At 43.0% G+C, this 27,420-nt stretch overlaps 1 protein-coding gene across 6 annotated transcripts in view; it reads left to right on the top strand.

Annotated features, from left to right (window-relative positions):
• Positions 1–20,159: 20,159 nt before the first annotated feature.
• Positions 20,160–27,420, top strand: part of LOC141949155 (integrator complex subunit 6-like) — a 41,996-nt gene continuing 34,735 nt past the window's right edge. For all 6 annotated transcript variants that reach the window (XR_012630673.1, XR_012630672.1, XM_074882403.1 and 3 more), the window contains exons 1-2: positions 20,160–20,452; positions 20,545–20,622. Coding sequence is in view for 4 of the 6 variants with exons in the window: in XM_074882403.1 (XP_074738504.1) it covers positions 20,342–20,452; positions 20,545–20,622 (189 nt within the window). In the remaining 2 variants the exon portion in view is untranslated. The remainder of the gene's footprint in view (positions 20,453–20,544; positions 20,623–27,420) is intronic.

Genomic DNA, 27,420 nt, shown 5'->3' with positions numbered 1-27,420 from the left:
TTGTTTCTAGGTTATTTTGTTATTTTAAAAGCCCTGTGTTAACTCCAATTAAATGTGAAAACTATTGTATGCATACGAGTAGGAGTCAGTGTTCTGCTGTCCTTGTTGCTAGTGTCTGATGCTTCAGAGAGCACAAACCCCACATCACTGACTGTGGTGCAATAATGTGCCCTTGAGAGATATTTTGCCCCATCCCAGATATCATTAAAGGCACGTATGTGCCATCACTATTTAACCAGCACTGACATATGCAAAAATATTACAGAGCTGCTTGATAAACTCACCGGTGCCAAGCTTTTTGGGTTTGGGGTGTGCACAAAGCCTGGCTTCTTCTCACTGCCTTGCCAGCAAGGCTCAGTGCTTTAGGTGGCTGAAAAAATCATTGAGAGGATGTATACGAGTGTGCCCACATGCCATGCACTGTGGGTAGACTGCTCATCTGTGATGTGGGAGATGGAGACTACTGTCATGTGTGGCAGTAACTAGAATTATCTCAGATCTGTGGGAAGTTCTCTCCTTTATTATTAGGTTATTGTTTCTTTTGCTTTCTCCTTTTCAGGCTACTTTATTTTGCCTGAATAATTAATTATTTCTGGGATCAGAGGCAGCTTGAGGTTGCAGTCCTTGTTAGGATGCTGGTAGAGCAGGGAAAAGATGAGAGGAAAAATGTGGATGAAGAAGAAGTCAGAAATACAGATGCAAAGGAGACATAAGATGCAGTAGAGAATCTGCAACAAGTTTGTCAGGTCACGTTAACTGTGATCTGAGGTGTAAAAAAATTCTGTTCCTGTAGCTAATGTTTGGTCCTCTGATTTTTAACCTACCTTAGAAACCACAGTGAGTTACCTAAAAGCGTTGGCTAGCCTTCTGTTACATAAAATACTGCCTCCTTGCAGCGCGAAACCCGAGACCAGAGTCTGCAGATAGGGAGTGCTCCTGCATGACTCTGTCGTGGTTTTGGTTGCTGTGGTGATTATCCATCTGTTTAAATACTTTATATGGGAGATTCTCAACTCATTTATCATGGAGGAGATTTTCTTAAGTTGTGAGAAACACAGCATTATGCCTGATTCCTGTAATTTTCACACCCGGTCAGCAAAAAATTCCACTTTATCTGCCATGAAATAAGGACATTGTGTAGTATTTCGATACAGAGGGTATGGTACTTGGGTTCTGTGTTCACTGCTAGCCCAGTATGCCTGTAACACTGGCACACGTGTTGTAGTGGTGCAGCTGAAGAGGCTGGCTGCAAACACTTTATCAGGAGGCCTCCTTTAATGAATCCTCAGTCTGAAGCAGTTACACAAAGTAAATGGTATTTTTACAAAGTCTGGTAGGAAAAGAACTAGTGTGCAGACAGGAGAGAGCTAAACATTTTATGTATATGAATCTTACCTATAGCTCTTAATGCATTTAATTCTTAATAGTGAATAGTCTTAATGTGATACTTTGTTTTTCTTCACAGTTGCCTTCTCCATGGCACAACATGGCAGATCCTCTTTGTGAAGTAACTAAGGAAATGAAGTGACGTTATCTGCATTTCCATTCACACCCATATTGTGTTGTTTTTATCTTGTCTTTCTGTGGAAAATGATTTGAGTTTTCTTTCCAATTAATACCAATTTATAAAAAAGTCTTCATAAAAGATCTTATTTTCATTTTAAAGGACTATCAACAGAAAGAAAACACTGCATTCAAACTACCACCTTGAAGCAGCATACATGTTCTGACTTATAATAGAAGCAAGAATTGCTCAACCTAAACTGTCCAAGCTGTTCTTGTTAACTTTAATTCACCACTAAAAGTTTTTTTTTTTTTTGACGCGCTCAAGTGGCAGCTTTTCAAATTTCCACCCCCCAGTGGCAGCATGCTGTATTCCCATTCCATGTCACTAGGGACTTAAACATACTAGCATGTATTTTTTTGTGTCAGAGGTTAGACTGTTTGTTTTTATGACTAATAATGTGGACCTTGGGAGCCACATATCTAAGCACCGTTGAAGAAATATCTAGACCTCTGTTAAAGTGTAATCCCTTTCAGGGCATGCCTATACAGGAGAGTAAAGGCAGCTCGAAGCTCTCTCTGCCCGTGCTCCGCACTGGCTGGAGGCAAGCCAGCTCCACCTCAGAAGTCCTTTAGCTCAGTTCTCTGCCCGTGCTAATGGGTCCCAGAGATGTGCCTATGGACACGGTGAGCACAGCATGCCAGAGAGCCATATTTGCTGCAGAACAGATAAAACGGTTTGAAGAAAATATAGCCTAAAGCGTAGTTGTCTTTAAAATACTAAATGTAAACAGGGGCAGGTTTCATGCATGCTCTTTCTTGAGAACAAGGCCAAAGATCTAAGCGATCATCCAAGTCTCTTTCAGGTCTTGTACTGAGTGAATTTTGCCCAAAGTACTTGTGTTACACTTCAGACAGGTATCAGGGTTCACTTCCTCGTACTTGGTGTCTTATAGTTCTTCGTGTGGGAGCTCCTGACACACGCTTTGTTCCATGAAGCTGTATGAAAGAGGCCATGATTGAGTCTTAGACACCATGGTATTTATAATCATTTAGAAACCTCAGAGAGAGCAAACATTTAGAGTTTTATAAACAGTCATCATCTTTATGAAGTGTAGGATCTATTTCTGCGTTGTCTGTAGGATCCTGCTGAGAATTTCCATTGTCCTGCTCATCAGAAAGCTGCAAACCCAGCATGGGCTCTGCTTCTTTCAAGGATGTGCACATACATCTCTTAAAAATAAGCAGTTATGGTTGTTTCATTAGTCCTCTAATAACATCTCTATTTCATTTTCCTTCCAAAGATGTTTACTTCAGTGTTGACACATATTTATAATGTCATCTCAAAAGTAAGAGGCTATCCTGTCAGATTTACAGCTATTATAAAATATGATGCTATCTGCATACAAATGGACAATAGGAGCCCTACAGACATTTCCCCTATTATTACTGCCTAAGGAAGCAATAAAAATTTAACATTTACTATTGGGAAACACCTGCAGAGATTAAATTAAAACTAGATTATATGCTTATCAGTTAAATGGTACAAAAGCAAACTCTTTAGAGATTAATATAAAAATAATTGTTATCAAAATCTTATTAAAAGCTTCACTTAATACAATCCATTTTGCACCTTTGCTGCTCAAGCGTTCTACATGTGCAACTTATTAAGTATTTGTGCAGCTGTACAGAGGGGAGGCAAGGCAGCCAGCCTCACTGACCACTTTGCTATCATATTAGCAAATGCCTACCCTGATATTTAGATTTGTCTTTAAAAGCTGGCCACAAGTACCATTTGTCCTTCTCTTTCCGATACTGGCCCCTCTCTGAAGAGCTCTCCATATTGCACGCTCTGTTTCATGAGCATGGCGCCGAGGCATGCTCCAGGCTCCCTCATGGAGTTCTGCTGGGAATTACTGTGGAAACCACTCGTCCTTCCTGCTGAACTCGTTCCTTATTATGGTCAGCAGGACAAAGACAAAGGATTTTTAAAAGGCTAGACATTGAGAACAAGAAGTTGTTATTGCTGCTAAGCAGATGGTCTTGTGCTGAGTTCGTGCAGACTTTGGTACATTGCAAACACGCTACAGAAGAGAGAGATCTGGGAGGAGAGCGGGCTGGCGTTGACCTCTGACCTGGAAATTCAAAAAGCTTCTGGATTTGGGCTTTGCTTGAACCAACAATTGAGAAATTTACAGTGTGGATAATCTACGTGCACTGACTTGACGAGGACACCATCAGCACAGATCCTACCTGTACTTGATTTGCACACACAGTGGTTCGAGTTTATTTCTCCATCTGGTATTATGGTGACCCCTTTGACTCAAGGCGTTAGAAGCAACCTGCCTTGGGCATATTCTGAACTGTGTATGGGAGGGTACAACTCAGCAACAGCCACATCCTGAATTACTTACATGAAGGCCCAGGCCAAAAAAAAAATTTGATTGTGGAGATCCTACTGAGTTTGGTGGATCTGGAGAGTGTGACACTAACAAGACATCTCATCGATGAGAAGACTGGAAAATAACTCAAGTCATGTAGTTTACCAAAGGCCAAGTTCAGAGGGGGGTTAGGGAGTATCAGACCATGGTTTCCTGATGACATCCTGATGACAAATTTGATGTAGGGACCTCCTGGCCATTTTTTTCCAAGCCCACTCCATCTCCTCTGTTGTGTTGGCACAGACCGTAACACTTAGTTAAGTGAATCAGGGGCGTGGGGGGAATCCAACTTACAAAAAAAACCCCCAACAACTTAGGTTTATGAAAACAGAAAAAATAGTGCATAGACCAGCAGAGGGGGGGATGCAGAGACAAACGTAGCCCAAGATTAGGGGATTAGAAATAGCTGGATTTTGCTTTTCAGGGAAGAAAAAAGGTCTGTGCAACCATGGCCTAACATTTTAAGTAATAAGAGTTTGCTGGCCCAGCTGATTTTCACTGAAATAGGTTAGGGAGTGTTCAAACGAGTATATCCAGATCAGAGGGGTGGTACCCTATTGCAGGGCAATGCTCACCAGCCTCTGGGCAGGCTGGGGGAGGACTCTGCTGTCAACACAGCTGGATTTGGGAGGAGATACGTGTCCACAGACAGATTCCCGGCACTGTCGCAGCCTAAACCAGTCTTGCCGTATGTCTCCCTCTCCACAGCAGCATGTCTCCTCACACAGCTGTAGCGTGTGGTTTGCCTCCCCGTGTGCCTGCAGGGGCGAGTTGTACATTAGCATTTTTATAACAAGCTTTCCTTTGAGGGGCGGTAATAAGACATATCTGGTAACTTCAGCAGAAGCCACAGGCGCATCCGAATACTGGGTGTGAGCCTGCGTTCTGTCATTTTATTTAACTTGGAAAGGCCTGCTCATGTCTGTTGCTCGACTTTCAGGCTCTGAGCAGTGTGAATTACCAGCATGGGGATTTAAGATTTCATTTTTCAAAAAGGACGCACAGTTTTGTATGTATATACCTGTATCCAAGATGTAGAAACTACTTAACTGTAGTCTGAATTTTCCATAGTCATTATGCTAAGTAATTCACTTCTACTGCCACTAGAGGTATAACATTCACTTGAGCAAATACCAAAGGAAACATTTAGTTGGAAGCCTTGCCCATATTAATATTTCATTTTTCAAATAATGTTTTTGATCTGGGTTTTTTTGGAGGCCTCAGCCTACTTTGCCTATTCCTGTTGGGCAGTCTTTCTTTTATTGAACTACAGCTGACTACTCATGAGATGAAATGCCACTTTGTGATTAAAGGGTACAGAATTGAGTGCTCATTTAAACTGCATAAAAAGCTAAATTATAGTATCAGTCATCGTATCAATCATCTGTGACTGCCTCATGCGCAAGCTTGTACCAATACATTTGTAAGTCTCATTTCACATTGCATGTTTTTCTGGTGCAAATTTACATTTATTCTGAAATGTAGATATAACCAAATTTATTTTAAATTATTTTCCTTTTCTTTGGTGTGATGACCAGCTCTCAGATATAACCTCCCTTTTGAAACTCATGAAAATGTCAGTGGGGTCGAGGACAGCAATGAAGCTCCCATGTGTCTGCTGAGACTGGCAGGAGAATTGCTGTGTAACCTGGGGTTTAACTGCAGACCTACGCGGTCTGAGTGCAGCAGGAGGGATGGCTCAGCTCAGTGGTGGTGGGTTTTTTGGCGAGGAGGAGGCAGATGTTGGCTAAATTACGCCTAGCTGCAACCCTGCTGGAGCATAATCTTTGTCTGTTTGAAGTTCTTTCAAAATTTTCTGACATGCTCAGAGCAAGGCTCTGCCAGCTCAGCGCTGCTTGTGCAGAGGAGCTGGGGAGCGGCAGGTTGCTGTGGGAACTGCCCGCTGTGCCATCGCAACACCGCGGCCGTCGCAAGCTCTCCCGCTGCAATCAGCAGGCCTGCTTCGGCTTCCCACTGCATTTCCACATGCTGCTTTTCACCTCCTCCTCAGCTCTGCCCGATGAGCGCAGCCCAGCAAGGCGCCAGCGTGCCAGCTTGGGAGCGAGCGTGGGGAAAGCGAGGTGACGCGAGCCTGAGCTGCAAATCTCTTCGTGGAGAGCGAGCCCCGAAAGCAGCCTTCCTGCCGTGTTCTCCTTGCAGGCCTGCACCCACCTCACTCCAGAGAGAAATGGAAAAAGCCAGGAAATTCCACGATGAACACTGGAGGGAGAGATCTCTCTCACTGGTTTTGTGAAGTTTAGTTTGTTATTTGGGGTATAATTGCAGTGTTCAGAAAATAAAGGCTGGATAGCCTTTTGCGGTGTTCAGAAAATAAATGATGGATAGATTGAAATGTCTGTTTTAATTTAGAATCTATTACACTACAGTATGGTATATACCATATTTATAGGCACTATGCTACATGTCTCAGTAAAATTATTTTCAAGGGAAGATATTGGAACAAGACACCAGATGCTCTCAGAATTTTTGCTTTTCTCCTAAAATGAAATTTTGACAAAATTATTGATTACTTGAAGCATTTAATTACAGTAAAAGTGGGTTTTTCATGGGAAAAGTGTTTCCAGCATAAGTGAAGCACAGATCCTTTGGGTTTCTCCTTTCCCCAGTACAATGCTAATAGCACAGTCCGGTATAGACAACATAGATATTGCACTTGGTGTATTCTTATTTTTAGTTTCTTTGTACTTTTTGTAGTAATACTGATAAATTCTCTGGAGTCTTATTACACTCACAAGAAATTTTTGACTAAGAGGAACAGTGTACAATTGGGATACTTTGGATTATATTAGGATAAAAGTCAATAAAATAATACACCACTGAAATTATAGCAATGTGAGATAAAAATCAGATCCACTGAATTTACTGAAAACAACAGCACTGCTATCTGACCTTCCTTCTGCCCTATATACAGTCATTAGCAAGACTGTGCCATTATTTACAGCTTCCCCCTGTTGCACACATAATCTTAGGCAGTAAATTCGATTGCAGAAGTATTTTGAGTGCAGTTCACTGGAGCAGTTGTGTTTAGAATAATGTTACCAACATGCTTTCTCCCAGAAATCAAGAAAATGGGTTGCAACCTTTTATGCTTTGTCCACAATTTTGATAACTCTTCCCAATGATACTAGTTTAGTGTCAAGTTGACCTTTATGGTTTTCACAGCTAAGGCAACAGTTACATAAAAAGGATGAATGAGCAACAACAAAAGAGGAAGGCTGGGATCATATAATCTGAAAACTGGAATGGCCTGCATTTATTCTTTACTATTTCACTAAGGGAGGCAGTACTGGAGAATGGTTAAAGCTCGTGATTGTAAATAAGGAAATAGAGGTTCTGCTCTCATTTCTGCCTCATATTCCTTGTATTGCCCTGTGTAAGTCATTCAAGACCAGACTGCAAATGTCATCAAATTTAAATTAAAAAGGCAGAAAGTGTAAAATTTTTCAAACAAAATCAAACTTGTAACCAATAGGCAAAATTATGCCTACCGGTGAAGAAAAGGAGGCACACAGCAGTCAAGGTGATTTTCAGTGACAAAAGTACCTTTGACTCCTACTGATTAGACTTTGATTTCTCCCTCAGTGAACGAGAATAAAACACATCACGTGAAGCATGTTGGATGTGAGTTAGTTTATATGACTATTAACAGTTGGGATTAATATTTGTCACTAAACCAAAATATTGGCAAGTACACAAGTAATAGGAAAGCGTCACTGTTTCTCAGTCTTGCTGGTTATGTTCCCCTCTTTAGTTTTTGCTGAGATACAAAAGGCTTCACTTTCACACAAACTAGTAATTTCGTTATTACTAGAGCTGTATGACATGCCAGTAACTAAGGTTAGGTAGAAGGGTTTCACTTTGCTATGATCCTAAACTAGATCTGGGCTCATCCAGAGAGCTTTTTCCAGCCTGGCGATACTTGGGTTTAACCAGACCTCCTTTCCTTGCTCTGCAGGATTTGGGGGTGGACATCTGGGATGGCTTAAGCCACTGAATTAAGTTTGGGTCCCCTTGAGGGAGTAGCAAATAGTCCCTAGCCTTTGAGGCCAGAAATTCATACCTTCTTCACTGAGTTCTCTGAAAATGGACATATATGTCCCTCCCTCCCAAGATTCAAAAGGAAAGCGAATCTGTTGGATAAGCAGCAGGGTGGCCTCGATGCCACTCAAGCCCACTGATTTTTTGCTCAGCTGCTGGGTTTGAGGCATGCCTACTTCTGATTTAAACCATTCTTCAAATATCTTCAGAACTAACAATGAAGAGTATTGGCATATGTAAATCTGTGGGTTTGCTAAAGCAGTTTGCTTATAGTTTCATTGACCTTAGCAGCAATAAACAATAGTGTTTTCAGAGGAAGGACTGAGTTTGTATGTCTGTTGTGCTAGTTCTTGGTTTCCACTATTGTCTGTTAAAATTTGTTTTATGGCCTGTGTGACAGTGACTGATGCTGAAATCCTCCGATGTCTTTTGGAAATGCAACAGAAGCAATGTACAGCCCATGTTGCAGGAAATTTGCATGAATAAAAATTAAGATGAAAGCAGGGTGTGTGGGAAGACCTGGTTGTGACAGAATCATTCCTGGCTGCTTTCTTGGTTGGAGAACAAGCACAAAATGAGGATTTTTACCAAGCTTGTTTAGATCCTCATAAGTGGATTTTGGCAGGAGGTGGGATGTGACCACTGCCAGCTGCCTTTGCTGAGTTATGTGTATGTTCTGTACCTCTGTAAAACTAATGATTAGGCTGTGATAAGAAAATAAACCTTAGTAGGAAAGAACAGTTAGCAAACACCTGAAGTCCATTGTCGGCAAAGAGTCTCATTTCTTAGATGGGTTTGCTTTATTTTAATAATGTTAGGGAAAAGCTCCATTTTGAGACAGAAGACATAGTGTAGACTTGGTCTATGAAATTAGATAGCACTCTTTTGCCTATCTACTGGGAAAAGGAGCAGCTGAGTATAATGCTTGCACACAGGCAGCTCTGTATAGTGTTTCAGGAAAAGCTTTGAAAAAGATAAGCTTCTCATTTTGTACTTTGACAAAGAGTTGCACTGAATGCAGGAGTCTCCATGTTACACTTGCAGCGAGTACAGCAGTTTTGTGTGGTGTGGCAGCGCTGCCCTACCTTTATTTTATTGCTCTCCCTGTTTGCCACATCACCAGTTCCAGTAGCCAGGGATGTTCCAGTCCTGGAGCCTGGAGGCAAAGGGTCCACAGAACAGCTTTCTGAGTCTCTACAATGACATAGGAAGTAAGAGTCCAGCTTGATAACGGATATCCTTCACTACTTTTGCTTGGAAATAGTAAACAAGTAAGAAAAATATTATGATTGTATCTGGTATGCAGCAAGGCTTTAAATTTGAGTTTACTTGCCTTCGAAGCTCTCCACATATCCCTTATTTGATCAGAGGCTTGCAGACGTGGCCATGGGAGGGTTGCAAGAGTAATTGGCTGCCAGCCTGGGGACTGTATTTAATTAGCAAGGAATGCACTGGCTGTAGCTGCATTCCCTGTAGGAGCTGCAGCCCACATAGCTACAGGTGCTGTCCTGCTCTCTTCTCTCCAGGCCCAGCGACTGACCTTCTTCATGCAGGAGTGCTGCACATGGAAAAGAATATGTCTGAATATCACTATCAGCACAAAAGTCTTTCTATTTTCTCTTTGTTGCTCTGCCAGTGATGCAGGCAGTATCCTTGGATTTAGCGTACTGCTGTCCTCTTAGTCTTATTACAGATTAATCCCTGGTTGTCAAAACCTTGCTGGATTCACATTTTTTTTAATACTTGTTTGATTAACCATTTGAGGAGAGCCGGGCCTGACTCTGACTAGCATCAGGTGCTGGTCTTACTGAGTTCATCTGAAGTTTCAAGTGATTGATACCTCTGAGAATTAAGCTCAAAGTACACCAGGCTAGACTGCCTAGAGCTAAAATACCCACAGTCAAAGCCCATTAACTGAAATGTCTGTGTTTCACTGAAATTCTCTTTAGAAGGTTGAGGCTAATTTTTCTTTTATTGCCACCATTCTGAAGTGTTGTGTCTTGATGCACTGACATGTAATATACAGTTATGATTTTTTTTCCAAAGTAGTCTGATGGCTAAATATCCTCTTTGATACTAATTTCTAAATTAAAAAAGTTAACTTCTATTCTTATGGTCACTTTAGTTTTATCAGGTGACCATGGTTGCCTGGGACATGATTCAGGTAAGGTCCTGTTATGTGTATCAAAGGATAATTTATAGTTTGAGTTTGTTAAGTTACGCATTTTGTGTAATTTTGGCTCTTCCTAAAGAACAGCAGAAACGTTAGAATTATGCTTCTCTCTGTGCTTGTTTTCCTTCTAATCTGCACTTTTTTTTTTTCCCCCACAACTACTTTTCAAAGTCATTTTTTCCCCCCTTATTTTACTTCTATACATCTATTCTCCGGCCATTTTCATTTCTCCCCTATCTGGGTTCCTTATTATGTGTGAGCACAGAGGAGAGCTGAGCACCTGGAGAAGGACAAAGGCAGATCTTTTAGTCTCTTAGTAGGAAACTCCAAACCATTGGTACTGAGATACTAACTCTTGAAGGGCACAGGCCGGTATCAGCGACTCTCTTGTCGGGCAAACCACGTTAGCAGGGGCGTTGAACAACTTAGGACCCCCCTGCCTTACTGCAAGTATACCACTTGCCTTATTTTTTGTTTAGTGTGCTCCAAAGCTGAGAATACTGGAAGTGCTCTGGAAACCTTGAGTCATCAGTAGCTCATCACAGATTTCCACTGTGCTAGACCATTACTAGGCTTTTATGGTCTTCCACCTTGAATTTTTAATCCTGTTTCATTTCTTGTGTATATATATAAAGTCTGTGCCCAGCACTGATCACCTACCATGTGGTTTTCCCTCCGCCCTTCTCTGCTGCTTTCTCCTTTCTTTTCTGCCTTGTTGCTGGATGGTAAAGTGAGGGAGCAGGAGGTGTGTGTGTTGGGAGGAAAAGGGAGATTGCAGCAGGGAGATGGAAGGGGGTGGCAGGAGAGAGTAGGGCTGCTGGGGGGTAGGGGACAAGCTGCCCGTCCTTGGCTCGGGGATGCTGCCGAGTGTGCATTGTGCAAGGCTGGAGAAATGTTGGGGTGACGAATGAGCATGTTGTGACATGGGAAATAGCTGGCACAAACTCCCAGTTCAGTTGAATTTTCCTTGCAAATACAATGGGTTTAGCTGAATAGGGAATAATTGAAGTTTGAAAATGTTTCTGACTCTGTTCTGAAATTGTTTGGAAGAGAATTGGCATTATTACAGCCTTTTTACAAAAAAAAAAAAAAAAAAATAAAAGGCTCAGCATAATTATAATTGGAAATTGTTGTCTTTTATAAATGTTGCATGTAAAATCTTTTATTGCAGTTACTATTTTTTAAAATGAAACTGACTTCAGGGTGGAGTTTCTGGTTTTTCTTTTTGTTTGTTTGTTTTTCCTTGCTGTCTGAGGTAAATTGTTACTTTCACTCGGCTATGGAGAGCAGTTGTTTGGTTGGCTTGTCTTTCTTTTTTTGTAGATAGTACCAAATTATTACTGGGGCCTGGGGAGCTTTTTGACAAAGAATGGAGGACAGCTGCATTTTCTGTCCTTTGAATATGAGATACAGAGGCTACAATTAAATACCAAAACATAGGAGTAAAATTTTCCTCGTATTAACCTGAGATTTGCACTTCAGTGGCTAATGCAATATTCTCTCTCTGCACAATTATAAGTGTGGTTGCTCTAGGGAAAATGGGGGAAGGGTTGGATTGCAAAGCTCTACCAGAAGCATCTCCTGCCCTCAGAGGAAGCTTGCTTGGAAGATGGAGAAGAGCTGAGCAGAAGAATGCAGAGAACCGTTTACTGCTCATTACTGATGTTCCTCCTATCTCAGCACTGAACAACAGGAACTGCCATGCTGTTTCCAGGAACAGCCAGTGGTAGATGCTTAGCGATGAAGAAAAAGGCCACGTACCGAATCATCTTGACATGGTGTCTCCTCCCAGCTTTGGGAAATCAGCTGGGTAAGGGTTTGAAAACCCAAAAGTTTCACCTAAGCCACAGTGTTTATTTGCTGTTGATCACACTGTCCCCCATGGATTTGTTTAATGCCTTTTAAAATCCATTTTCAGTCTCCACAACCTCCTGAGGCACTGACTGCCACAATGCAATTATGGATGGTATGAAAGAGTACTTCCTTTTGGGTGTGTTTGTTTTAAACCTGCTGCTTAATGACTTTGTTGGATGCCCCCTCAGCTTTTGTACTGCAAGAGAAAGTGAACAATTATTCTGTATTTACCTTCTCCATTCAGCATTTTATAGACTGCTATCATTTCCCTCTGCAGTCATTTTTTTTCCAACCTGAAGAGCTCTTATCTATTTCATTTCTTCTTGTAGTGAAGCTGTTCTGTATCTCAAAAAAGATAAATGTGGGCTTTTTATTACTCCTCTCTTTCTTTTTCCTCTCAGACAAAAGTGTCAAGGAAACCTTATACAGGAATGCCATAGTTAAAAGATTCTTTGGTGCCTCTTTGTGCCAAAATAATTAGCTTTCAGCTCTTGGAAATTGCCAAAAGCTTCTGAAAGGACGAGAAAACTTTGTTCTTGTAACCCTCTACAGTTTGAGGTTGCATTCATAACCAAACTAGTTAAGAGTACGCAGCAAGTAAACAAGAGAAGTGTCTGGATTTGAAGTTGTTCTTTGCTGCCAACAAACCTTCAAACTTAATACACAAAAATCAAGTGAGTGCAAGGAAGTGACAAAATCGGGACCTGAGAGATCAGGAAGTTCAGTAATTCAGTCTGTACTGAGCAAGGTCAGCAGTGCTGAACAGGAACAAAGATAGCAGCTCCAGAGAGAACGGAGTATTTTTTTTTTCTACTTAGTCCAGAACAAGCACAATATCTTCTATGGTGTGCAAATCTTAAGAGACACAGGTAAAAGAGCACATTTTTACTTTAAGTGTCTATGTTCCTATCTGGCATAAATACTCCCATTTGAGAGAGGCAAATGCAAACATCTTCAGATCCAGGCACAAGCATCTGTGGGAAACACCTTGCTGCCTTTTCAGCCTGGCAAAGTCACACAGCTCTTCCACTCTGTGCCCTTTTTTCCTCCCCCATTGTGTTCAAGCTGACTCTTCAAGACTTTGCACACCTATTTCTTGCTTGCTGCTGTGTCTCAGTTCTTTGGATTTCCCATCTGGCCTGTGCTGCTGGCAATGCTGCTGCACTGTGCTGTCTGCTCCTGCCATCTCCTTTTTTTCATGCCACTACACAGAGCTGGTCTGCCAGTCGAGGTTATCTCCCTGCCTAAGCTCTTCCTGGAAACTTGTTTCTTCAAACACCTACCAGATACCTCAGGAGATGAGCCTTCACTTCCTCTTCCTCATTATTTATATTTAAAAAAAAAAAACCCCAAAACAAACAACTGAAGAATGAAAGGATCTTTGTTTTACTCTCCTGTGCACTTGCTTTTTGCTGAGTTTCCTTCTAACCTCGACAGTCCTGCTTGGGCCTTTCTCTCCTTGTCCCGCCTTCCTGTCTTGTTACCACCCACTCATTAGATCATGTCTGAAATTAGCTTGCAAGAACTACAGGGCAGGGTTGATTTCTCTCGCCTCTTTAGTGAGGGCTTGGCACAGTTTGGAGTGGTTTTGAAAAAACAGTAAAAACAACAAAATAAGCCCTTGTGCAGCTGGGGGAACCAAGGTAGGAAGGCCAGGCACCTACGGAAGATGCTGGTGCAGGTCCGTAGCAGAGCCAGGGAGAGCTCACGTGGCACAGAAGCTTGTGCTCCAAGTAGATAATTCTGTCCACTTCTGTAACTGTCTTCAATGACAAATAGTCATTAGGATGAAATACGGGATTCCTTTGGGGGGAAAAAAAAACCATTTTGTGAAAAATGTTTATGGTGAAATGCAATGCTTTTGTTGCACAGTGTTTTCTGCAGTAGCTTTGGGGCTGTTTTGGCAGCTAAATGATGATAAAATAAACATACTGATGCCATGAAAATGTTCAATTTCAGTAAGCTGGTAATGATGATCTCTTAAGGTCATGTTGGAAATGTTAATATTCATCCCTAAATAATACATGAGATTTCCAGGTTGGGACCAGTAACTTGATTTTAGGTGCTCTCAGCTCAGACTTAAGGTCGCATGGAGTGGTGTCCCTCTATATTTTGGAGACTGTCCCTAACTTTTTTTTTCTTTGAGACACAAGGTGCCATGCCAGCGGGGCACAGTAGGTGTTCCTGGTGCAGTGAAACAATGCTGAAGGCTGAAAAGTGACTTGCAGAGCTGAAATTGGAGGGCTGAGGCTCCCTGAGACTCGCAGCAGGGTCTGGTCCGCTTTGGATCAGGCACAAGCAGGATGTGGAGTGCATGGTCAGGTTAGATAAACTTTCTCTGTGGGAGATACTTTGAACTCTGTAAGGGAAAATTTCTGTTGCAGGCAAGCCACGTATATAGTAAAAAATCATAACTGTGAGCAGAAATGAAACAGCCAAGCGTGGCTTTCCCTTTATGATGAATCCTGTCAGTTCAGAGCAAGTCCCCAGCGTACATGAGTATTGTTTGTCATAAAATAAATGCTGATAGCTAATAGATGAAGCAATGTTAACTTCTCACTCGGTGGCACAAATCTGTGTACCCTGGCCTAGGAAAATTACTTTCCTAACCAGTCCCTGTTGGCTCCAGTCTATTTAAAAATGTGTGTTTTCAGGTGTCAGTTCTGGTAATGATACACTGCGTTTATGACTCTTCCTCACAGAAACCCAGGAAGAAGGATGTAGTTTTCCTCATAAGAGGCAATTTTTTAGTCTGTCTCTATAGTTTACCTGGTAGAATCCAAATCCTGCTACTTTGCACATTTAATTCATATTGTTGCTTTCCACATGGGTAATACTCTGGATTTTTTTTTTTTTTTTTTATAATGCCTTTCATCTGAAGATCCCAAGCTGATTTGGCCCGATTCCCAGGTACAGCTTAGCAACACTTAGCACAAGACCAGTAAAAGGAAGTAACAGGGAATTTCACACAGTTTTTGGCTGGCTGTCAATTCAAATGCACCTACAGGTTGGAGCATCCCTGGCCCTTGAGCCCCCACTTCCCATGGCTGTGACTGCCTGGTGTGAATCTCTCCTGTCTTGGCCAGAAATCCCTCTCCCTTTACTTTCTCCCCCCCTGCTCCCACTGACCAGCAAGCTCTGCTGTCTCCCAGCATTTATAAGAGAGAGATTGTAAATCTTTATGTGGGGAGAACTTGGTGGGACATAGAGGGTCTTGGGGCTGGGGACCCACCCCATTAATCTGATGTTATTTGCCATTTGAACACAAAGATGCACTAAACTGAAGCACACGCTTTCAGTTTTGTATCTCCCTACATATGCATAGGTATGTGCATGATTTCAATGTCTTTTTCTCATCCTCACACTTAGAGTAACTCATTTCTCCAGTCTGCTAAATTTACCAAGAGGGTTTCAGTTTCTTTTTCAGTAGCCAGAATGTTTTTCAAACTTTTATTCTGAAGGTTGTTTCTCCTTTGGAGAGAGTCTTGGACTTTGAAACTAGCTCTCATACGGAAAGCCTTGACTGTCTGGAAATTTGTTCCAGCTTGTTTTGCTGTTCAAAGTGCTGTTTCATGGATTCATTTTATGTCTCCTCGGAGACATTTTGTCAGAATTTTGCTTATCTACCATTATTGCAAAATGATCCACCATCTTAGGCAACCAATCACTTCCTCATCCCCTTTTCATTGGTCTTTAAAGCAAAATGGAAATTAAACTTTGTCTGCTGTTATGCAGGCTGTGGTGATCTGGCTTTCACCTTTGGACTATGGGCAGTATTAGCTGTGCTCACATAAAAACCTTGCAGAAAGAGGAAAGGTACTCTGAGCCATGCACAGCAAGGGGTTAACCCATGTGTTGGGGAGAGGGGGAGAAAATCAAGCTGACTGGACTCTGCCCCTTTGCTAATAGGCCTCTTTTTCTGAAGTGCATGGAAGACAGATGAAAAATCTCAGAGTTGCCTTGAATTATTTTCCTGAGCATACAGCTTTCTCTTTCTGTGGTTAAATATGACAGCTATAGTGTAGTATTTATGCACAGTCAATAAATCAGCATAAAACGTGCTGCAGTCAGGGCATGTATCTGTTGTCTGTTCCTTATACTTTAGTGGAAAATGGAATTCTTGAATTTACTGAAGCCTGTGAAAAGAAATTCAGGTGCACATCTCCACGGGAGGCTTACACAAAGTCTGATGGCCCGCAGTAATGTGGGATTTGCACCTCAGGTTCTGTTACTGCCCTCCAGTCTGCAAACCCAGACTCCTGAAAGGCAGCAGAAAGGCAAGTTTTGGATTGGACTCCCAAACTCTTGCTTGTCTTCAGTGGAATGATTACAGAAAGGAGATGGAGCAAGTGAAAGGGGCAGAAATATTTAAGGGAGGGTGAGTCACAATTCTGTGGAAGTTTGTAGCGTAGTTACAAAATGGCAAAAAAAGAAAAAGGTGCTGCTGAGCAATATCCTGGAAAATACTGGTTTACCGTTTTTTCAGAAGGGGCTGTGTGACACACTGGCAGAAGCAGCCTGGCCTTTTCTAGTGTCTGGCTTAAGAGCAGCTAACTGCTGATGGGTGAGAATATTTAGCCCTGATACAGCACACAATATCAAAGGACTTGAATTTGCTCAGCTTCTGCCATCTGGAATATAATTTTCTGTATTCTCACTCTGCCATATAGTTACTGGAGCTGTGAAGGAGAAATTATTTAGCACAGTTTCTTACCTTTCATACTGGAGTTTGGCTGTATACAAATCCTTTATGTAAACAGGAGATTTCATCTTCCTGAAAGGGACAGTATAAATCTGTGGCTGCTAAGAGCTAAACACTTGTGAATTCTCACTGTGGTACTGAGAACTGCATCTTGTGTGGTGCCAAGCAAGTCCCTTAGCCCTGGTGGCAGCCCCTTTTCTGTATGATAGGGATAATACCTCCTAACTCACAAGATGGATTAATCAGTATTTTTATAGTGATTTAGCAGTGATCATTTTTGCTCTGGCTTGAAGCCTTTTAAATCAAGCAGGTAAGTCATCAGGGCAGCTGTATTACAAGACCAAGATAGGGAGCTGCAGAAGCGAAGGGAGGTTTGAAGGGTTTAGCTGTTGATCCGCGTTTTAAGTAGATAATTTCTGACTAAGGTATCCACTGTGTGCCCCAAATTCAAATGGCTAATCGGTGCCAAAGCTGACCTCCTTCAGTGCCTAAAGGAACATGGCTAGTGTCTCACAGGTGTATTACTTGTTCACGTCAGAAAGCAGCTAGGTGAGAAAAAAGTAACAGATGAAGCAATATAAAAGCGTTAAGAAGAAAGGAAGATTGTCAGAGCTAAAATCCTGTTAGAAGCAACAGCTTAGATGATAAACTGTGGTAGGACGAGGAACAGAAAAATAATATTGTATCAGCACAACAGGGAAAAATACCACTGATCTGTTTGGTCAGAAATTGACTTAAATTATTCTTCCAGAATAATGTTCCTTTTTACTGTGGGATAGAATATCTACACAGGAGCTATTTCAAAATATTTAATTATAGGAGAGCTTAATCTGCAGTAGCTGTTCTGATTAATTCCCCCATAGAGACAATTTCTTTAACTATTGCAGTTGAAGAAATGTAGATGAGTGTAATTTCAATTAAAAACTGAGAAAATGTCGAACTTTATAGATGTAACATATGTCTGCTGCCATAGCTGCCAGGTAGTCAGCACTGCAAACACAAATTGTATGGAGCATTAAAGAACCACTCACTCTAGCTGCATTCATGCACATTAGCAACCGTGGTGTCTGTTATTTTCAGGAATAAAAAAAGTCTCATTAAACTAAATAAATGTCTTGCATTGTGCCCAGAAAATTGCTAGACTTCAGCTCTTGTGGTGTCCAGCAGGAGCAGGCTCCAAAAGCCAAAATCCTCAACAGAGAAAGAGGGAGCGTATGTGAACCTTGCCTGCTGCTGCCCTTGGAAAGGTCAGCCTCTGAAATGGGAAACAAGAGTGTTTCATCTTGACCTTTCAATACTATGTTTGGATGTGAAAGCCACTTGGCTTTTAGGTATCTGGCAGTCTGGAATTAAAAAAAAAAATATGGTGAGGGTATAACCTTCTAATTGTTTAGCATTCATATAGTCTGATTTGAGGACGCTGTAGGACGCAGGACCTCTAGGTTGCCAGTTCGAATTGGCTGAGGTCAGCTGGAGTCAGAAGTTAGTCTCTGATCTCATCTGGCTGATGCGAGAGAAGCACATAGGTGGCCTCATCAAGTTCTCTGTGCTGGGACCTAGCAATATTAGCTGGCATCTTCTGCCCATAGTTTAGTTTCCATTCAGTCCTTAGCAAACCTATTCCTATGCAGGAGTTGTCTTTCCAGACTAACATGCAGCAGTACAAAAATACGTTATCTGCACTTTTGTCTTATCTATAGAGATTCAAATCCTGTTTCTTTCAGTGTGGCTCCATTCATGTGCATTAATCACTTGCGTAAAATTATTTATCTGTTTATCCCTCCTGGCATTTCTGCTATGATTGTTAAAATTTGGAAAACTTGATCACAGTTGCACATATGCAACTTATGGAGAGGGTCTGGAGAATAAAATAGAGTCTCCAAGTTTGACAGTATTTTCTTTCAAAATGAGCTGCTTTTCAACTATTACCCACTTTTGGTTCACTAAAATGAAATAATTTGATAATGTTATATGAAAAATATTTGCAGAAGCTAAGATTTTTTTTTTTAAGACAAACTTCATTGTAAAACCAATACAGAGTCTTGCCACTGTCCTGTATTCAGATGTTGGGAGTGTTTTTTGGTGACAAAAGGGATGAGTACATCCCTGAATTAAATTAATTTACATCTCTGATTCTTTTGATCGAGGTGGATAATGATATCTTTAAAAGCATTCATATTTCATAATGCTTTGTAATGGGGATTTTAGAATTCACCTGTGGTGTTGTGAGACAACAGTATTGTCCAAATGTTTCCCTCAAACAGAGTGAAAACTGAAACCAACTCTTTGCCTGTTGTTCAAATGAATGGCAAAAAAAAAAAAAAAAAATCTGCAGAAAAAGCCTTTGAATGTAAAGGCATTAGAAAATATTATCAGTTTCTTAATTATTATTTTAAACTAAAATTTATGTTGACAGTGCTGCTTTTGTGTTTTTTGGATTCAATCCTGGAAGCAAACAAGCATTCACGAGCAGACATAGTGCTAAATATTTCCTCAGTCTCATTCCACTTATCCAGTTACAGTCAGTTGTAGCTGCTCGGGCCTGTGTGCACGCAGGGGCCCATCCCAGCCTGCTCAAGGGCTGAGGCCTCAATGTTTTTCCTCAGAGCAGGACACCTTGATCCCTTTTTTTTTTTTTTTTTTTCCCCTTTTCACCTCAGTGGTAAGAAATAATTCAGGGTTTTATGCATGTTGTTTTGCCACAGTTGATTTGTTACCATCCTGCCTTCATCCAGGTACAGTGAGGTGCCCTGTGCGCACCTAAGGACAGTACCTGACACCCCAATCCCCTGGAAGGTGGCTGTTACCTGACTGGAACACAATTGCACATGGCGGGCTGAGGATTTAGTGCTTAAGTGAAACCTCCATAGACCAGAAACGGAGAGATTGTATGTCCGGGTGATGAGCTGAGCTGCTTCGCCCGGTTCTCCAGAAGCCGGCAGCTGCTGCCCCAGTGGGGCTCCCCGGTCGTCGAGGGCCGTGGGGGTGCCGAGGTCGGGCCGCGGCCAGGGTAGGCCGCAGCGAGCAGGTGTGAGGCAACAGCTCGGCTTGAGGGCGACTGCGCGCCCCGCGGCCGTGTGGTGGCCCAGCCGCAGGAAGGGGCCGCAGCGGCGGGACGGTTACGGGGCCGGGGGGGGTGTGGAGGCGGTGCCCGCACCGTGCGCTCTCCCTCCCCGGGGAGCCCCCGCGGCGAGGGGCGGGGCGGCCCCTGGGGCGAGGGGCGGGGAACCCCGCAGAGGGGCGGAGCGGGGTGACAGGTGCGGCTGGCGCGCGCGCGCGGAGCGACCCGCCGGCGCGTCCATTTCCCCCCCCCGCCCGCCACCTCCCCGCTCCCCCTCCGCCATGAATATGCAAATGTGGGTATAATTGGCAGCCAATGGCGTGCGCGCTGGTCACATGGTGCTGGTGGAGGCTCAGGGAAGAGAAGTTGAGTCTCGGCGAACACAGGCAGCTCCGGAACGAGCCGCAGCGGCCGCAGCCGGAGCCGGAGCCGAGCCGGGGCGGGCGGGCGGGCGGCCGGCCAGGGGGAGTGAGTGAGCGAGCCGCTCCCCCCCTCCCCTCTCCCTCCTCCCCGCAGGGTGCCCGGCGGGCCGGGGCTCTGCCTGGACCATGCCGATCCTCCTCTTCCTCATAGACACGTCCGCCTCTATGAACCAGCGGGCGTATCTGGGCACCAGCTACCTGGACATCGCCAAGGGCGCCGTGGAGATCTTCATGAAGGTGAGTGCGGGGCCGGGGCGGGGAGGGGGGGGCCGCTGCTGCCGCCGCCCCCGTCGCCCGCTCACGCCGCTTCTCTCCGCTTCTCTCCGCAGCTGCGGGCCCGGGACCCGGCCAGCCGCGGCGACAGGTACATGCTGGTTACCTTCGACGAGCCGCCCTACTGCATCAAGGTAATAAACCCCCCTGCGGCCGCCCCGGCCCCGCCGCGGGGCCGCCCTTCGCGTGGCGGCGGCGCGGCGCAGCCCCGTCCGGCCCGGCGGCGGCAGCAGCAGCCTGTGAAGATGGCGGACATTTTGCTTTTGTATGGAGGAGAGAGGCTGAGGGCGCTGCTGAGATGGAGGAGGGGGGGGGGAGGTGAGGGGAGGAGACGGACGGGAGCGTGATTCACCGCCCCGGCGTGCTGAGGGGGGCGGGCGGCCGGGCCGCGCTCCGCCTCCCCGGCCGTTGCTCGCCCGCCTCCCGTGAGGCGGCGGCTTCAGCGGGGGCCGCGCCTGGCCGCAGCCCTCCGCCGCGGGTCTCGGCCCCTCTCGCCGCCGTTTTACCCCCCGTCAGAGGAGGTCGTGCCCCGGCCGGGCTGCGGGGGCACGGGTTTAGGGCAGGAGGCAGCGCCCTCCACACGTCTGCGGGACCCCCCGCCTGGCAGCGGAGGGCAGGGGACGGAGCCCCCCCGCCACCCTCCCCGCCGCTGCCGCCTCTGGCATGGCTCTGGGTTTTGGGACGGAGGCACGCGGGGGTGTTTTCCGCCTCTGCGAGGCAAGAAGAAGCGGCAGTGTTGGGGTCGTCCCGTCCCTCCCTCCCCCCCGTCCCCTTTCCTCCTGCTGTGCACTAACCCGCACCAGGTTTGTGTAAGGTGCTCGTAGTTGCACCTCGGGTGGTGGGTAGACATCCGTGGAGGCTGCCTGGCTGGCTTCTCTTGTCCCTGTTTTCTCATTCCTCAAGATTGAGGCAAGTAGGACCATGCCATTTATCACATCGACTGTGCCACGAGGGGATGGCAAGAGGAAAAAAATCGGGGGTCTGTTCCCCTTACACCGTAGCCTTCAACTTGCTGGTAGAAATGTCTAACTTAATTTAAAATATTTAAATAAAGCATGCCACAGAAAACATCATTGCTATGGGAGTTTTAGAATCATCCTAAATAGTCCTGGATGAGGACTGTATTTGCCATGACTAAAAGTAGTTGTCATAACTGCTGGGCCTTAGACACATACTACGAAGGCCAAAGAGGTTCATGTGAAAATTTGTTGGTTATCCCAGAGAAGAAAGAGAACCCTCTCTAGATCCCCTGGCTAAAACTTCTTGAAGAGAGGTTGTAAAAATAACTGTACTCATGGATTCTGTCTACTCACATTTTTTGATAATGAGGAAACTTAATTATCAAGAGCTATGAATCTTGGCTACTTTCATCAGCAATATATTTACACAGCTAAAAAGTACAGCCTGCTTTCTGAAGTGACAGAAGTGATTTAGTGAGTCAGTATTTATTTGTTACTGCACCTTTCATTTCTTCAGAAGAAGGTGCGTATCTCATCTGATTTCTGTGAACTGAAACCATCCTTCTTGAGTTTCAGAAACCTATCTGTCAAAAAACCTAGGACTGCCTAGGAGAGGGCTTTTTTAGACATAATGCACACATCCTTTTCCCCATCCACGTTTGTGGCTGGATGCAAAACCCAAATGTTTGTTATGCCAGTGTTAACTGTAGATTTCTTGTGTTAAGGGTTTTTTCTCCTAGTTTTGTGACAATATTTTACAAATATACCTTTCTTATGTTTGAGGAAGAAACCTTTCCATGTGCAGTGATAGCAAGCGTACTGGTGATTTAATAAATTAAAGACTTTTCTGCTGGATGTCTGTGTGGTAATGGTACAGGTTATCACCACGTATATATTCAGATTTGCTGGGGAAGATCTGTATGTTTAATGAGCATCTGTGTACATTCTAATGTACTAATGAACATCTGACTGTGTTCCCAGTTTTAGTAAATAATAATTTAAATAAGTGGGACTGTGTGGTACCTGTCATAGTACTCAGTCATGTTTGACATACAGTGAGTAGCCAAGGGAAAATAAAAGTATCGTGGTTCTTGTAACTTTCTAATGTTTCTTTGAAATTTATTTTTCTACCTCTAGCATGCTGATTTTTAAATTGGAGTTTTTTCAGAACTTAGTAACTTGTGTAGGATCAGGCTGCAGGTCCAATAAATATGTTTATAATAATTATGATCACAACTCCAGTTCAACTATTACGTAAAGACTTCATGGCATAAATTAGTGTGGTTAGGCTGTCATCCTGTCTCTTACTCAAGCAGAGAAAGCCTTACAGCAACAGCATGATTCTTCCCCTGTTTGAAGACATGTTCTCAAGACCTTTTACTGGTATTTATGATGCCCCTCTGTTGTATTTTTCTAACAACCATAGTTACACCAGGAAAACTTTCTGGTCTAGGCCAGGTTCTGTGTGTCTTACAAAACATGCTTGTAAAAGGAATAAAATTTAGTTTCTTTGCTAATGCTGCTGTAGTTAGGTAATTTATCTCTCTTGATTTAGGGAAGGAAAAAACAAACTTGACAAGTGAATGTACTTTGCGAGTCTGCTTTCCAAGTATGTGCAGTAGCAGCTGGTTTTGGTTAGTCCTTTATCCTCTTGTTTTCTTTATGATTTACACAATGAAATTATATAATCTCATAGATAGTTCTTAAGGTTACCAGTGAAGCAATTGAGGGAAATAATATTGTGGAGTTGAGACCACCCAGGAGGTAGAGATATTACAGGAGCTTCAGCTTGAAGCAGGGGGTAACTGTGAGATGAGTGCATTGTTTTTGTTTCAGAATTCGCTTACTTGGAGCTTTAAAGTATTTTAAATCAACAGCACTGGTTCACAAGAATATCTCAAGAAAGCATCACGTGTGTGGTGATATTGTGCTAAGTGAAAGGATCCTGCTATTGCACAAATTTGCTAAAATCTGTGTAAGATGATGGTTTTGGAACAGTCTTTAGTATTAAGGCTTTGAAATTATTTACAAGACCTGTCGCTCCTGTTTTTAATTGACTGCTCATAGCTCTCTGTGCCACTTCTTAAAAATGGGATTATCTAGTCTCTGAGTGTGCAGTGTGGCTCTGCAAAGAACTGTGGTGGCATGTGTCTAAAGAGGAGGCAGAGTGCTGTCCTGGGAAGGCAGGGACAGTGAGGTGGGGATGGTGGGAATATCAGTTCCACTCCCACAGCAAACGCTTCTGGAACCTTGTCAGCTCTTCTGCTCCTGTTTGTTACATAATGCGTAGATGGTGATTTGTGACAGTAATTATGATGCAGCCATTTACAACTCTGACTTTGTTTCTAAAATACTTTCCAATAAGACAAAAATATTTAATATTTTAAAAGCATTTTATGAAATGTATAACCCTGTCAAGTGAGTCTGTCTTAGGTTAGTGGCATGTTAGCAGCATTGAAGTGAGCCAGTCCATTCTGATTTTGGGTATTGGGCACGTTTGGGAAGCTAATGATACCCATAGTAAAACTCCTTTGTAACCAGTAGCATGTGGCAGGTTTCTGTTACAATTAAAACCCTAGTGCTTAAATTTAGGTATTGAAGGAATGTACTCTCCCTTGTGTGTCCAGTTCTGTTGGGTGAGAAAAATGGGTTTAAGAAGAGCCTTGCTGTCTGGCACAGTATTTGACATTCTTGGCCTTCTAGCAAAGGTAAATTTTTTTGAATTATTAAGATAAATTATTGAATTATCTGATTCAATGAATATGGTACCTGGTATGTCCTTGTTTTGAAGACTTTATATTCATGGATTGCTAGAACTTGGAATTTGCTCCATCCCATCGGTGCCTTGACCTGGTGTTGCAGTACCTCCGAGCCTTGTGTGCCAGCCCCACCCTTCTCATCCCTTTCTGCAGAACATGGCTGATACCGAATGTCTGGGGAGGAGGAGGAGGCTGCACACAGGCCAGGTGTCGTGTATCACTGACAGTTCTGCAGAGCACTTTCCCAAGCTCCCACAGTTTGTGGTTCAGAGACCCATGCTGAGGGTTGCTATGCCAGTAATGGTCTTCTGTGGCTCTTTATATGTATTTGCCTAGTTGCTTTTCTTGAAATTGTGTAAACTTTTAGCATCCTCAGCTGCTTTTTTTCCCCTCTATTGACTATATGTGTTTCTCTACGCCTAAGCACATGCCATAAACGGACAGGATCTTAAGCCGTTTTATTTGATTTTTCCTGAGGTAGTGGTGCTAGAGTAAAAGTACAGGGATAAGGGAGAAGAGTCTTCTCACCTGCCCCCTTCCCCAAAGTTTTTCCTGTTTTCCAGTGATGCAGAAAAGAGGGAGGGAGGTTTCAGCAAGATCTACCTAAATTTCTCTGTAACAGAGATCATACCAAAATCTCTGCCTAGAAAGAATTTTTGAAAAGGAAAGCAAGGTTTAGCTTTTTGTTTTTTCTATTCTTGACTTTTGTTAAACCTCACATCCTGCAGTTTGTGGTGTGCTTGTGGATTTGTGCTGCAAATGGCTAGTTCAGGCCCAGGAAAAAAAAGGCAAAACAATGGTGGTCTTATGTGAAGTTATTGATTAACTGGTCTGACTTGTTCCCATGTGACTGATATCTGGCTGCTGGCAGTGATACGGCCTTTCCTCAGTGTTTGACGAGTATTATTTATGACAGGGTCACAGAAATATGGCTTTTGTTTTATGCTCTTATGAGACTGTAGCATGACCTTCATAAATGATCTGGTCACAAGTCAAGACTGAGAGAACCTCAGTTTTGTTTACTCTGCTGAATTTGAAATTATATGCCTTTTCCTCTTTCTGTGGTGTATTATACTGAATTTAAGAGTCAGTTGTGACTACACTACAAATAGACTCCCTGTATCTGGGTGCAGAAATACATATGTAGATGTCTGAGAAGTAGCTCAAAATCCTTAATACAATGTATATGAAACACTTTACTATTTGAGAAATGCAAATTGGGACTGACAGATAGGATGCCTTCCAGTTGTGCAGTTCCCTGCTAGTCTGAACATATGTTTTAGTGCTAAAGAGCGCTCTTGTGGAAGCAGCCCCCTTCATGATGGACTCTGAGCAAGCTCTTCTGTTTCCCTTAAATTCTTGTAAGGGTTGAGCTTGATGACCTTTGATTTTGATGTTGGATTGGGATACCTTAGAGGCTGGAATAGGGACTTGTAGAAGCCTCTTTTAAGCATCCATCAAAGAGATCCTTTACATATTTACTATATGTAAATAACCTGTTCATTTACAGTACTAAAATAGTGCTTCAAAACTGGGAGTTCATAAGGTCAGACTCAGTGAGACTAACTGTGCTGTCTCTTTTTTTAGTGGCACAAAATCTTTTGCCTACATTTTAATTCTGCTTTCACATGGAAGCTCTTCTGGTGTAGAATGTAACCAATTACCACTGACTCTGCAAAGAGAGGTGGCAAATGAACAGGCTGTGTGGCAAAGCAGAGATGTCAGATCTATTTGTCTGTTTCTGGAAGAAATAAAATCAGAGCTCCTGACCCTGAGCTGCAGGGAGAAAGAGAAACCCAGCTATGAAACCTGTTGGGTTTGAGGCAGAGATCTTCAGGAAAGCTGCCTGAGGTGATAGGAAGTGCATTTGTTCGTGTTTTAACTTCTGTCAAGGAAAAAGACCAGAGGAATACATGGTAAGCTAACCTGTAGCAAATCCACGGAATAACCTTAAATTGATTAGACTTTTACAGGAACCTTGAGACACTGAAAACCATCAGTTTTACATGTAAAAGGTGTGGCTTCTGGCAAATGCAAGTACTTGGTGGTCTGACCTGTGCTGTGGAAAAGGATGTATGAACAGCTGGAAATATGGTTGGAGGTTTACAAGTTGGTAGTGAGCTATGCAGGCAGAATTGTTTGGTGTAAGGCAGATAGCAGCTGCAGGGGCAGGAGGGGAGCTGATACTGGAGAGATGCAAAAGGGAAAGAAAACCGAGGTAAATGGGAGAGGCCTATCTTTCTGTCCAGATATGCTGTAAATAATGTACAAACTTTGTGAACCTACTAGCCAAGCATTTTTGGAAGGATAAAAACCCCCATGCAGAATGTAGTAGTTAAGAACTGGATGGAATGTAGGTGTGATACGCAGTGTGTGTTCTTGATAAGTAATTCAGGAGACTAAGTTCTCTATTTGTTTAGCGGAGAGAGGTAGTCATTCCTCTTTTACCACCATACACATTTTGAGTCGGTAATAGCAACATTTTTATTTCTGAACACTAAAATCTTCCATTGCCTGTTAAGTACTAAGCACACCTCTCCTCCAGTCTTTTAATACATCTTCCACTGTGCTTGGTTTGGGTTTTATCATGGAATTTGTGTGTTTTCAGACGGCTGACTTTCAGCATAAATGACTGGCATGTTAAAGCCAACAATTGCTCTTCCTCTAATGAATTTAAGAAAAGAAATGGAAGACACTTGATTGTTTAAGGAGCACTCATGTGAATCCTGATTGTCTAGTTCTTTCTGAGGACAAAACAAAATCCACTTAACACTGTTTGAGAATCCCCTGCCAAACAGTTTTTACCTGCTCCTTCCTATTTAACTGCCTTATCACTTAAGTCTTTGAATGATGTGTGTGCCCTGTGTGTATGCATGCAGAAAGGTCTTTTTTTTTTTTTTTAATTAAGCATGTTTTGGAATTGGACACGTAAAGCCAAAGATAGTTAAAAGGTTCTTGCTGGTGCAGGTGGTAGGCTTGCATTTTATATACTGCAGTGTGTGTCCCTCAATCAAAAAAAAAAAATCCAAAAAACTATTTTACTAAAATCTTAGTAATCAGTTGGCATTCCTGTAGCAAGCATGCAATAGAAGTATTGTAGCTCCTTTTAGCTTATAAATGTACTAAATGGGTTTCAATAGAGAGCGTCCTTTAAAAAGCATGTTCCCTTTCTTAAGAGACAACCTATTGGGTAGTGTAAAGCCTGTTAAAATGC

This window comes from Strix uralensis, chromosome 13 (assembly GCF_047716275.1).
Source record: "Strix uralensis isolate ZFMK-TIS-50842 chromosome 13, bStrUra1, whole genome shotgun sequence".
Lineage (NCBI taxonomy): Eukaryota > Metazoa > Chordata > Aves > Strigiformes > Strigidae > Strix > Strix uralensis.
The sequence above is the reverse complement of the archived record's forward strand: the minus strand, read 5'-3'. Positions and strand labels throughout refer to the sequence as shown.